Raw genomic sequence first — 14,572 nt, 5'->3', positions numbered from 1 at the left:
CTACGTTCTAGAATGAATGTTATGATTTTACTTTATATTTAACCACTTTTTTCCAATACTTGTACTTGCTACTACATGAATCTCTTTAAATACTTGATTTCACTATAAACATACCTAAGTGCTGTGTGTTAAGTGGGGCACTGATCTAAGATAGAACTGGTAAACTGAGATGTCCTATTTTTTGAAAGCAGCAGATCTGAATTCCTTGAGTGTCCAGTGGACCAGGAACTGGACATGCCAGGAAAATGCTCAAGGGCTGGAGTGTACCAATTGCTAACCTGTAGAGAAACCACAATGCTTAAAGGGGAGTGCTTGTGTTGCCCATGGGCAGTGGAGCTGGGGAGTTGACTGTTTATTTGGGGTTGGCATTCATTGATTTGTTTACAGAGACTAGAATGTGCGGATCGAAGTAGAGGACCAGTGGAAGACCAAGTAAAAGGGGTGCATGGCTTGGGTGAGACTTGGGATATGGAACTGCCCTTGGGAAGTGTGGCTTGGACCACTGGTGTATTTCACCCCAAAAAGTAGGCTTAGCCTTTGGGATAGTAGACGTTGGGTAATTTTTCAAGACCAACTCAGGCAGAGAAAGTTTACTGTTGCACCAGCAACCACTACAAATTTGTTAGCATTTTTATTATAACTCTGGATATTCTTAACATTCACATAAGTGTCCAATTAATTTTTGAATCTTGCTAAGCATACGGCCTCAACAACATCCCATGGCAATGAGTTCCACAGTCTAATTTTCATCCAATGGTACAAGTCATAGTCTGTTACTAGTTTTGAATTAGCCTATTTTTTAAATTTCATTGAATATCCTCTTGTTTTTGGGTTACCTTCTCTATACTATTCATTATTTTATATTACTTTTGTCATGCCCCCTTGTCTCCTTTCAAAAGGAAACAATCCCAATCTTTTCAATCTCTCTTCCTTTAAGAGTTTTTCCATGACACAAATAATAGGTCACCCTTTTCTAAGCCTCCTCTAACTCTTCTATCATTTCTGAAATGAGGTGACTTGTACTGCATACAGTTTCGTCACTAAGGCTGCACCATTGATTCACATAATGGAATCATAATATTTTCTGTATTATCCAATCTAGTTCTTATGCATCCAAATATCCTGTTTGTTTAACATCTAGTGTGCGGAGCCATTGCTCATCCCTATTTGCATATGATTTGGGGTAAAATACAGGCAAGTAAATTTATTGATATGAAAATCTGAAATTACCTTAAAGAGAAACCTCGAAAGAGTCTGTAAATACACCTTATCTTTAAAGAAGACTGTGTACAGTGGTTTGGATGTGAGGATGTGCAGTTCGGAGACCCTTCTGGCAGAAGTGATAGCAATTAGGAAAACCACATTCCAGGAAAGGTATAATAAGGAGCACTCTGTTAGAGGAGCCCATATGTTTAGACAAAACTAAGTTCAAATCCCAAGGGGAAATGGGCTCCCTTAGTTGAGGGTACAATCTTTCCATGCCTTTAAGGAGTCTAATTGTCATGTCATTAGAAAAAAAACAGAACAGTTATCCAGAAAGCTAATATTGCTGCCACGTGAACACTGCTACAGGAAAATTGCTAAGTTTGTACTGTTTCAGGTGCAGCAGATAGTTGAGTTTTTCCTTGATGGATGAATGTACCAGTGAGGACTTGTTTGACAAGTCCAGATGTAGAACGGCTTTCATTTTGACAGGTAGGTGGCTCTGGTGGAAGGATTTCTGATATCTAGGAAGACCTGGTGGACTTGCTCCAAGCAAGCCTGCTCTTTGGGATTTAGCCATGGAACTTCCAAGACATCAAATGAAGGGATTGCAGGTTCAAGTGCAGCAGCCAAGAGTGGTCCTGAGAGATCAAATCTGGGTGCAACAGGAGTGAGATTGGAGTCTCCACTGAGAGATCCAGTAGAATAGAGAGCCAGTGTTAGCAGGGTTATGCTGTGGCTATTACTACCCAGGAGTGGTCCCACTTGATTTTTAGTAGTGCTCTATGTGGGAGTAGGATTGGGGGAAAAGCAAAATAAAGCTTTCCCATCTAGGGTAGCAGGAAGGCATCTGAGATGGAATCTGTCCTGTGGCCTGGTAGGGTACAGAACTGGTGACATTTTTTGTTGTACTTATTCGTAATTAGGTAAATTTGGGGAGTACCCCACTGCTGGAAAATGTATCTGGCTACATCTGGATGAAGAGACCACTCACGGTGACTGGAGAAAGACTGGCTCAGGTGATCTGCTAGTTCGTTCTGCGCAGGGTGGATTTGATTTAAATCAAATGGATTTAAATCACTAGTCAGGAAGACTCGATTTAATCATGGATTTCTACATAAATGCATTCTTGTTGGTTGTTTAACCTTAATACATATTCTTCACAACTTCAGAGATAAATATAGGTTTCATTTTTAGAAGGTACACACTATACATTTTTAAACAGTGATTTGTTTCATTTGGGCAACCAGGCCTTGCATTTCTTTGTTGCTCTGTTTGCGTTTTGCATGCATGCCTGTCTTGCCCATAGGTAGAGGAACTTCATTAAAATATTCCCAAACTGAGTCTCTTTTATGGCCTGCTGCCATTATTGGTTTTCCCTTCTAGTGAGAGAATGGTGTGGTAGATCTCAAATCAATGAAGGCTACACTCAAAAAGACCTCAAGACTTCTGGAATATGCTGCTCAAACAGTTTCCCCTTTGTTTCTACTGCCTGTCCCTCTCTTCTCACACTGTTTTCCAGACTTCTTCTCCTTGTCCAGATCTATTCCGTCCCCAACAATCTTCTATTCATTCAACTTTTTGAAACTTTGCACTTTTAGAGAGAGGTAAGGGATTGATTCTGTGTACACAAATAGGGTTGAGGTCTGTTATTTATCACCTCTATATATTATTTATTTAAAAACATTTTTGCTGTTAACAAGCATGTTATCTCCAGAGACACAAAATGACAGTTTGAGAACTGCAAAACTAAGCATCTCTGATGGCATCTTCTAGACTGAGCACTGAGTCTCACTGGGTAGATAGAAAGATTAACCTAAATAATCTATACAGAAGTCCCTGGAATCCCATAAGATTGGGTCCCTAATCCATGAACTATTGGAACTCATTTACAAAACTTTTCTTAAAAACTACATTAATATATTGTCTCATAATATAGAATTAGAATTTATAATCCATGATGAGATATCTTTGAGCTATAATGTATCTTAAATTAAAACTATCGTTAGATAGAGTTTTTCCTCAAAAAGCATTTTATCAAAATAATCCGATTTAAATAAAAAAAAAATCAATCTGATTTTTTGATTTTTTTTTTAAATCACTGATTTTTATTCACCCTGGTTCTGCGCCCCCGGAAGGTATGAGGCCTCGAGGTTGATTGAATGGGCTATATAAAATTCCCACAGATGAATTTCTTTCTGACACAGAAGGGATGATTGAGCTCCTCCCTTCCTGTTGAGTAAAACATTGCTGCCATGTTATCTATAAAGACAAACAGGTTTCTCCCTGCAATGAGAGGTAGGAAACCCTGACAGGAAAGATGAATCACCCTGAGCTCTCTGACATTGACATGAAGAGCAAGTTCTATTGAGGACCAAAGATCCTGAGTTCAGAGGGGCCCTAGGTGAGCTCCCCACGCTGGAGCCGAAATATCTAAAACCAGAGTAATTGATGGCTGAGGGCAGAGGAAGGGAACACCCACACAAACGCTGATTCATTGCTGGATTCAACCACCAATTCAGCAAAATTAGAACCTGCAAAGGTACCGTCAGCCCAGTGTCCAAGTGTAGATGACTTGGTGAGTACACTGAGTCCAGCCACGTCTGAAGGGGTCTAACGTGCGGCCTCGTATGTTGTACTACATATGTGCACAAGTCCATGTGCCCTACAAGTCTCACAGTTTCAGACTATTGTGGCTGGATGAGTCTTGAGGGTGGTCATGAGAGATCAAATAGCTTGGAATATGGACTCTGGCAGAAAAGCTCTAACCTGGGTAGTGTCCAACATAGCCCCTACAAACTCTATCCTTTGTACCAAGCAAATGATAGACTTAGCTGCATTGATCAGTAGTCCTAAGGCCTTGAAGGTTGACTGAATAAAACCATCACTGGATATAATCTGAGTTTTGGACTAGCCCTTGACTAGTCAGTTGTCCAAGTAAGAGTAGATCGGCACTCCTTGTCTCTTGAGGAACGATGCTACAATGGTCATACATTCTGTCAACACCTGAGGAGCTGCAGGTAAGCCAAACTGAAGCATTGTGATCAGGTAATGCAAGTGCTTCACTATGACTCTGAGGAACATTTTGTGAAAGGAGGCATCTCTTAAACCAAGGTCAGTGTACCAGTCTCCAGAGAGGGAATAATGGATGCCAGGATGATCATGTAAAACTTGATCTTTTTGAGATAGCTATTTAGATGCAGATCTAAAACAGATCTGAGATCTCCCTTGGCTTTTGGGATTAGAAATAATGGAAGTAGAAACCCTTCCCTCTTAAATTCTGAGGAATCTCCTCTATGGCTTCCACCTGAAGGAAAGATTGAACATCCTGGACCAGAAGTTCTTCGTGAGAGAAAGAGGGACAGGGAGGGAGTAGAAGAAACAAACTGGAGCACTTTTATAGCACTGAACATCCAACAGCCCATGGTGATATGGGAACAAGCATTGAGAAAATGGGAAACAAAGGAAAAATGGGGTTTGGCATCCTTGGAACTGGTATGGCATCCTCAAGCATGCCATCCCAACACCTGCTTAGAACCCCTTGGATGTGTAGGTGGGACAGGCATTGAAGCAGAGGTCGGAGGAAAAGGTGGTCTAGGCCTATAATCTTTCTCTGCAGGTCCTTTTGGACAACTGGAATAGAATACCAGAGGAGTTGCTAAGGCCTGAAGTGCTTTCTGGAAGGGCTGGGGTATATAACCCAAGGGACTTTACAGTTGCCCTCAAGTCCTTTAATCCATGGAGCTTAACATCAGTTTGCTCCAAAAAGAGCGAGGATCCTTTGAAGGACAGGTCCTGCATAGCTTGTTGGACTTCCCATGGGAGCCCAACGGACTGCACTCAGGAGCTCCAATGCACGCCATTGTTGAAGCCATGGACCAGGTGCCCAAGTCAAAAATGTCTACAGCAGCTTGCAGTGAGGCCCTTACCACCAATTTTCCCTCATCCACTAGCAAGGAGAACTCCTGCCTAGCATCTTCTGGGAGCATGTCTTTAAATTTCAGCATGGAGTCCCATAAATTAAAGTCATACCTGCCCAAAAGTGCATGCTGGTTTTCAATCCTGAGCTGCAACCGCCCAGTAGAATGAACTTTCCTATCAAACAGGTCTAACTTCTTTGAGTCTTCTGATTTTAGGGGGTTGTGCTCTGATGTCCCTGCCTTTCCCTCTAATTGGCAGCAGATACAACCACGATGGAAACCCTGAGATCGTAAAAAAAAGAAATCTAACTAAATACTAATAACCTTAATAACTATCTATTTATAATACAAGAGAGCACAGTCCACTGAGAGAACTTGCAAATGCAAGAAGAACAGTTCCAGTGACCATCACAGGTGGTAAGAAGGAACTGAGAGGGATTAAGGTTGGCTCGGCTCTTTATACCAATGTCAGCAGTATGTAGCAGCACTGGGGGCTCAGGCCACCCCAGTAGGTACCACCGAGGGAAAACTTCCGGCAACTGTGTGTGTACACTAAGAGTGGAATGCACATAGGCAATCACTAAAAGCTCTTATTTAAGTGATATCTTTCCATGCAGAATGTGCCACAATGCAGCTCTTGCAGTGATCCTATACCCCCATCCCAAGGTGGGTCAAGTCACTTGACTCCATCTTGTCTAAACCTGAAAATATGCAGAAGTTGGACCACTAAAACCACAGAAAATCACAAGCTGGTGAGAGACTGGACCTGTAACACTTTGTCACTCAAAATAGGCATCTTATGCCAATCCAAGGCCAACCCTGAAGATGCATATATTTTCTATTTCAGCCAGAGGCTGGAGAAGAAAGAAGTTATTGTAAAATGTTTGCTCCACATTTTCATCTCTTTAAAATACTGAATGTGGCGTTAAACCAGCATTTGTTTTCAAGGATTAAACTATGTCCCCAATCTTCTTCCAGATAGTGAAGCAATTCAGGTATAATTTTCTTCCAATAGATGCGACCTTCAATATTGTGTGGCTTTCAAAGCAACAGTGCAGAAGACAGACTTCCCAGAATAGCACGATGTGGCAAGTTCTCCATTATACTACTGTTTGGGTAACAAGTTGCTTCTACTTTATGTACAGTTGCAAACTTGCCGTCAGTAGATACTATTTGGTAGCACAGATATGGTCCAGAACATCAATTTTTTGAGGTAAGCAAATGTGTCAGCCAACCTTGCTCTACCAGCTACAGATGGCTGCTTGAGACAAACTTGACTCACAAATACTCAACTGTCTTAACACAGATGTAATGCTGTGTTTTCTACAAGGAAGTGTTATCATCGAGGGAGAGAGTTAGCACCCAGCGAAAGTGATCCTTTCTGGTAATGAATAGGGAGTTCTAGTCCATCTCAGCTTTAGAATGTCCTCTAAACAAATACTCACTGCTTTCACCAGTAAATACCTGAAGATAATATTGTAATACCCAATCTCAGGTGCTGACATAAAAGCTACTCAAAAGAGGCAAGGAACAAAACAGAATGGGTACTGAAAAATCAGGATTAAAATGTATTGGCAAGTCTACATATGGAAGCTTGTCATTATTGTTTGATAGATAATCAATGTTATTTATCTCTCATTTTTAAGAGCCCAAAAGTTTAAAATGTAAACAATTTTCCTCCATAATGTTTACATAGGTTTTCTTAACTTTACTATTTCCAAAAATCAAGCCACTCTAAATATATAATGAATTATGAATACTAAAACTATTTTAAATATGAATGTGAAGCAATTTAATTAAAAAGCAAAAACAAAACAAAAAAACCCCGACATTAACACTAAATACATTTCTTCAACAAATGATTTCCTAATTTGTTATCTGTTATTACACACACAGAAAAACCAACTGCTCCTCACTTTATAGACCGATTTTACACAGCAACAGGTACATCTTTTCATCACAATATATTTTTGTGGTTTTTATTTTCTTTTTAAAGAAAAAGGCAATGGGTAGGAAAATTCAAACTGTAGCATTTAAAGTGGGAGGCAGGGTGCTTGACACAGCCTATTATTTCACTTTTAGCATTTTTCCTGTACGGAAAATGCACAGCATGTGGCAAGCAATATTTGTAGCAGACATGTAATGAGTCAGAATGAGCAAAGTTGGAAAGTATATGGGCATAAAATCAGAAAGCTGTATATCACAGCTCATTTTATTCCCTGGAAACAGAAGAATGATTGCATTAAAGGCTTTCAGATACTTTGGCTAAATGAAAACAATCAGCTTTTCAAAAGATATTGGTATAATGTACCTGCCCTTTTAGAGCTGTGTTTTTAAACTTTTGCTTACAATTAAAGCAGCAACGAGATCACAGATTTTCAGAAATGATTTAAAATCCATTTTAACTTACTTGAGCATCTTTTCCCAGATATCACTGTCATAAAATGCATGGTTCCAACCCATTTTCATTGTCCCAACAATGACATTCTGCTTAAACACATCTGATCCTAATTTGTGATACAGTTCCTCACATTCATCCAGAGGGATATGGAATAACCCCAACATAAATGCTAATATAGCACCTGAAAAAAATAAAATAAAATTTTAAATGTAACTTGGGATGACACTATGATGCTGTATTATTTATTTTAATATAATACGTTTCAGAAGCAATGATAATTCACATATTATAATATTTTCCTTTAAAAGGTATGATCAATTGACGTTTGTGTCACAGGCTCATTTTTTTGTTCAAAGATTATATCAATTTGTTTGGAGGGACATAATTGATAGAGACAGCTTTTACTTTCAGCAATAAAATTACAGAAAGTTTTGTCAAAGAAACGATAAAATATACTTTGATTTATTATTGCAAAAAGTTACGATATAAATATCAAGTTAAGTTTCTTTTTTTATTTGAGAGGGCAACCTAGTATGTGAAGTCTAGGCTATATGTAACAGCCCAAAATCAAATCATGCTGTTTATTTTTCACCCTTTACATACAGAATGTCTAACAAACTCATCAGTTCAGTAAAGATATTAAATAAAAATATAAAGATTCCAGGAAAGCTCTGAAAAATTAAAAGCTTAGAGTGCTTTGTAATACACAGTATTTCTTTGCAACTGATTTGTAGTTAGCCATTCATTCATAGTGCCATGTAGCGTGTATCAAAATAGCCTGACCCTGAACTGCTGAGAAAAAAGGTTCAATGATATTTGAAGAGTATGCTTGCAGAATACCACAGAATGGACTTGAGACAATGCTGACAAGTGCATCACAGCAGTGGCTTTAAGGGGAGGGCCAGCATCTATGACAGCATGGAATTTTTGTTCTACTGTGTTAACACAAATACACCGAGGGAGCATTCCTTATCATTACTAAGAAATGTTACTTGCACTGCAATCTAGAGGCACTCTGCAGCTAGCACAAAAGAAAAGCATAGATGTATTGAAGTGAACCTGAGCTCTAGTCAGATGCAGAGTTTATGCTACAGTAAACCAGATGATACTGCAAATGTGGGCAAGGAAACAAATAATCTATATACTGTATAGACATTAGGAATCTGGGTATAAAATAAAATTGGATTCAAATTGGTGCAGTTCAGGAAAATATTGTAAAACTACAGATTTTTTAAAACGGGGGGGGGGGGGAGGGAGAATATTTGGACAGAAGTAATGTCAAAAAATGCATACATATAAAGAACAGCAGGACCATAGATTAGATATGGACTGGCAATGTGATATTATGACTGAACCTCTCTCCCCCTCCCAGGCCTCCACAAAAACCCACAGCAAGGCCATTGGGGGCTCATATGTAGAGGTATAGTATCAGGAAAAGGGTGTTAATAATTTCCCTTTATAAAAAAATTATGAGACAGATTTTAATTTGACTAGTAGACAATTAAGATAGTGGGGAGAGAATTTAGTAATATCTGAAGAGTTTCAATGCTGGTGAGGGAGAAAAATTGTTAAGGAGAGGCAAAAAGGTATAAATTAGGAGTAATTAGATTAAATTGGGTAAAAGAAAATTTAGGCTCAATATCCCCCCCAAAAAAGAGTCCTAGATATAACTGAGATAGTTATTAGGAAATGTCTAATTAGTAGAATAATCTCCCCAAAGGAAGCAGTCAAAGCTCCATAGCTCGAGTCATTTAAAAACTAGACTTCTCAGAAGAAAATATGTAATAGGGAAAAATCCTGCATTCACACATTAATATTATCTATACTGCCTGGTCAGGTTAGGCTGTATCGTAGCCTGCTATCATAATGGCAGTAGATGGTACCACCTGCGACTGGCCAAAGTCTCAGGAAGCACCAATGGCTTTGGACGGACGCACATGTGGGGAGTGTAGTGCGACAGCCGATGGAGGTAATGGCATCTAAAGGCTGGAGGATTCAATTACGATTTAACCAATGCAGCCACAAACCTGAGGTAAAGTAATGGCAAACCACCTTTTATATTTTCTCTCACAAGAACTAACATGGGAGAACAAAGGTAACACGATCCATGTGTGGTGCTGAATGGTGAGGAATATCTCCCCCACACACAGGCCAGAAGGCATGATAAATTACACTGGGGAAGAGGTTCTGACCATATAAGAGTACTGATGGCAGTTATGGTGCTGTACCAAATGCTTCAGGAAATACAGTGCCTGATATTTGCTTGAAGGTAAGGAATAACCTGATTTTCATAAACTAATCATCAGAGTAAAGTATATATGACCAGAGGATCGCTATTGTGACCGAAGAATTGGAAAGATGTAAGATAGCTGTATGTGGAATCTCAAAGCTATGATGGAATTGTAGAGGTCATTTCATGATGATAAATGGTAGAGGTCATTTCACATACTATTCAGGATCCAAGAAAGCAACAGAATATGGTATTATATTTATCTTATCTAAGGAGATATCCAAGTGTGCGCTTTGATAGAACCCATCAACAATTGACTCATTATAATTTGCCTTCGAACTAAGCCAGTTAATATGTCGATCATACAGGTTTACGACCCAACAGCAGCATCTGATGACACAATACATAGATTCTACACATGGTTTGAAGAGACACTCATTCAACACCAAGCAAAGACATCACCCTTGTAACTGGGAACTTAAAAGCAAAAACCGGAGCTATATGCAGTCATAAAGAAGTAATGGGAACAATAGTCTTTGTTTACAAAATGAGAGAGGAAGGCTCCAATCATCTGGTCATTACAAACACCATCTTCACCCAACATCCTAAACATTTATATACATGGAGGTAAGCTGATGGTACAACAAAGAACCAAACAGACTATCAAATAATATTGGGAGATTAAGTATCCAATGGACAAAGACTTTCCCAAGTGCAGACTGCAGGTCAGACCATCAAATTGTTAGCATCAAATAATGTAAAAACAAGATGATAAGAGTTTTGGTGCACTCGGGAAAGTCTTTGTCCATTGGACGCTCGATCTCCCATGTCCTGATATCTGTTTGGTTCTTTGTTGTGCAGTCAGTTGATCTCCACGTATATAAAATGTCTAGGATGTTGGGTGAAGATGGTATTTATAATGACTAAATGATTGGAGCCTTCCTCTCTCATTTTGTAAATGGGAGGTGAGCTGAGTGTGAAATTAGGGATGGATTAAGAAGGCTTCCAAAAATTATGCTATGATGTCACTAGTATTCAGACATGAATAAATAGCCTTTACTTGAAACTGCCTATTAGATCTGGAAGTTCTTTCTAATATTTATGATTCAACTCAGTACTTCCTCATGGAAAGTCAAACTGCAATATTTCAAGTCATGATGCCTGCTAACATATTCTGGGAACAGATTACACTGGATGAGATATATAGAACAGGAGAAATGACGTACTTAAATTTCTAAAGTGAAGTATACTGTTTTGTACCTAAGCTGTATTGTGTTGTAACCTATCATATACCACTTACATTGTTACTGACTTGACATCACTTTTTGAAAAGTGAACACCAGGGTGATTAATTGGTCAGTTTTGACCTTAAAAAAAATCTGTTATACTAAGATGGTTTTGGAACCCTTCTTCTTTTCTAGGGAGAAGCATCAGCCCCCCTCTTGAGGTTGTTTTCTAAATCAACACATGGGGTAGTAGCAGGAGCTCCTGAAAATAACACACCGCTGTTTGAACAGTAGCTTAAGATGTACAGCATGGATGGGCAAAGACGCTTTGGTGCCCACCCTAACATAATATGGCAGCTTGGGTGAGAAATATCACCTCCCAAGAATGAGATGATTAGAGTGGAGACCACTAAAGGGGAGATCAAAAGGCTGGTTGACAGAAAACCAATTCTATGAGGGAAGAGAAGACAAAGGATGGAGGGAGACATAGGTGCTGTATCCTCTTCAAGTGAGTGGCAGATCAGATGGTTGCCAGAAGAGTAGCGACAAGCAGGCCAGGATAGCAGATTGGCATGGGACAAGAGGAAGAACAGGAGCTCAGCACCTTTCTGTAATTGTTGTTCACCCTGTGATAGTTCTCTCTTTTGCAGAGGAAACTGCTTATCTGCCCCCTCCCACAAGCTGCCAGAACTCAGAAGAGGAGCACAACTGCTTCCTCTCCCCTGGCCCCAAATTCACTGCACATCTTCAGCCTTGTCTCTTCAGGCACATTGACATCTGCCCCCTAGAGTCCAACTCCTGCTGATATACAGGAAAGAATCTCAGCAAGTAGCAAGGCTTTTCCCTGGACACGGGGAGGCAAACGACTCAAATTAAAACACTATTTTAAAAAAAGACCAAGATTACAAATATATTTACCATGACACTCACTTTTTAAAGAAATAGCATGTTTAAAAAGTACATCCAGCCATGGTAATAATATGTACACACGATCATAATACATATAGTGCTGACATATTAATATATTCATGACAAGCCTTACCACTTCTCTCACAATCATTCAGTTATTGTGCACAACTTACAGATCCTTTATAATTTTTGTGTGCAAAAAGTATCCCCTTTATTTAAAAAAATTATAAGTTCTATTAGGCATAATTGAGTTTCCTAGATATTTTTAGTGTGTACTACGTAGAATCAGATCAACAAGCACTGTCTTCTATACTGAGGTGCACATTTTTAGTCACTCAAACCTTATAACAATTATGAACCACCTCAATAAAATTGTGTGTCTATTAAGCATCTTGGAATGTGATGCCAAAGAGATAGTGGATTTCAATCCCCCTCCCAAAACAGCAAGACCCAGGAAACCTCCTAAATATCAAGGAAAAGAAGGTGTACATACATAACGTATTATTATTGCATCTGTTACATTTGTTTGTAGACCCTTTGTGGTATTGCTCAAAACCTGCAATACTCCTCATCAGTATTTATGGGACACCAAACATCTTGATAGGTAGGTGTTAAAGAGCAATTTCTTCACAAATGAATTCCTCTCATAGTTTGATGGCTCAACATAAAATTAGATTGAAATCACGTGGTAATAAACGAGCATTCTGTGTGTCATCTACAATTCTACTTGGCAAAAAATTATAGCCAAGTAACCTAGGTCTTAAATTATGCTGTAAATACAAAAGCAAAAAATAACATATTCCCTAACAAAAGAACTGGCTTGCATTTATAAAGATGGAGTTGTTTTCCTGGGGGAAAAAACGATTTTTCAAAAACAAGATTTTCTTATTTTTACTTTTATTAAGTTTATCATATAAAAATCCATAATGTGAATACTAATTACCTGTGCTTACACCACAAACGTAGTCAAAAAGTTCATGAACAGGCTTTCCAGTAAGTTCTTCTAGTTTACGTAAAGTCTGAAGTGCTACTAAACCCCTGAAACATATTAAAGCAACATCACAGAGAATGGTAGTTTGGTTACGTCTTACACAGAGCTAAACGTGTATACAGTTTGAATAAGCAACAACGAAGACAGGATGTAATAAGTCTACAAGGTTTTAATACAAAGGAGGAAGAGGAATTTTGTAGTTTGACAATTATAATGAGGAATAATAGGATGCAATCAGAAAGGGAAAGATATACGTTAAATACCAGTGACTAATGATTTTGGGTGCCTAACTTAAGAGCCCTTGAAGGAGACTCGTGCTCCCTGGTGCTCAGTACATTCTGAAAATCAAGCCAAATTAAGGTACTCAAAATGACTAGTCACTTTTTAAAACCTGTCTAGAAAGTGACCTGTAGGAAGCAATCCTGCAGATAATCTAATATGACTTCTCCATCTCTAACTTTTATTATCTGGAAACTAAAGTACAGGAAATAAGATATCAGTGGATGAAACACAAATGGGTACCATAAAACTGATTTTACATTTTGATTACATAAGAAAATGCATTTAAATTTTACTTTAAAAGTTGAAGAATTTTGCAGATTTGCCTTAAGACACCAAAAAAAATTAAGTTTGCAAATTTTCTATTCCCTTGCTTTAGAAATCATGCCATAAAAAATAAAATTACAATATGAAGAGACCTATAAGTTTTAGCATCTAAATCCTTGAAAATTAAAGGATTTACAAATAATTTTATACTGAAGTCAATAGAAATTTAGTCCCCTGTTTTCATAAACTTAGTTTCTACTGCACAGATCTAACTCATGGGAAAAAAGTCAAGGCTGCATAGTGAAAACGTAAAGCTGTCGAAAAATTAAAACCAAGTACAAAAACTGGAATATTTTATTTGGGTAGGATTAATGTCTCATAAAATGGGAAACAATCTGTTGTCATTCACCTTTATAGCTCATTGTTACAAAACCAGACAAGATGATAGTGATTAAAAGAAACTAATCCTTGAAGGAAGCTTTATAATTTTTATGCTGTTGGTTGTCAAAATAAATTCAGGTCCTAGTGGCCAGGAAGCCAGATTTCCCCCAAAAAGGCAACTGGCACATCCCTTGGCACTCTGACCACTGAGTCTAAAGAATAAATAGGAAGAAACAACTTTTCAGCCTGAAGATTATCCCTCTAGAGCAGAATTAAAGTAACGTGGCACGATGTCATGAAAAAATACACACACCCACTGCATGTATGTCTATTCTATGGATACATAAAAGACTTCCGTATCTAATATAGTTAATCTGGCCTCTTTGTAAATAATAAAACCATGCAAATATTCAAATATTTGCATAATTGTAAAGCAGAAAAGCGAGTGCCTTTTGTTAAAACTACACTGGTATTTACATTTTTAATGAAGACTGAGCCTATTGCTAACTTTTTATGATCTTGAGACCCCGAGCTGCAGGCTTCATGGGTCCTCTGCCAAAGCATCACAGCAACCTACAATTGTCTGAATTAAGCTGGACTCTGCAAGTCTTATTCATGCTAGAAAGGACTGAAGTAACACTCCTTAGAATGTAATCTCCTTGTAGAATGAACCCTGTCATCAAACATGTCTGTCCAGTTTAGAGCATACTATCAGTGCTAGATAAATTAAATATAGGACTGAAAAGAGCCATTGCATTATATAAA

General features: G+C 38.4%; 1 protein-coding gene across 2 annotated transcripts in view; it reads right to left on the bottom strand.

Moving 5' to 3' along the window:
• Nucleotides 1-14,572, bottom strand: part of PNPLA8 (patatin like phospholipase domain containing 8) — a 69,390-nt gene that overhangs the window by 42,831 nt on the left and 11,987 nt on the right. For both annotated transcript variants that reach the window (XM_034769430.1, XM_034769439.1), the window contains exons 5-6: nucleotides 12,833-12,927; nucleotides 7,534-7,705 (exon numbers count right to left, since the gene is read on the bottom strand). In XM_034769430.1, coding sequence (XP_034625321.1) covers nucleotides 7,534-7,705; nucleotides 12,833-12,927 — 267 coding nt within the window. The remainder of the gene's footprint in view (nucleotides 1-7,533; nucleotides 7,706-12,832; nucleotides 12,928-14,572) is intronic.

Source organism: Trachemys scripta, chromosome 1 (genome assembly GCF_013100865.1).
Source record: "Trachemys scripta elegans isolate TJP31775 chromosome 1, CAS_Tse_1.0, whole genome shotgun sequence".
Taxonomy (NCBI): domain Eukaryota; kingdom Metazoa; phylum Chordata; order Testudines; family Emydidae; genus Trachemys; species Trachemys scripta.
This window is presented reverse-complemented; position numbering and strand designations above follow the sequence as displayed.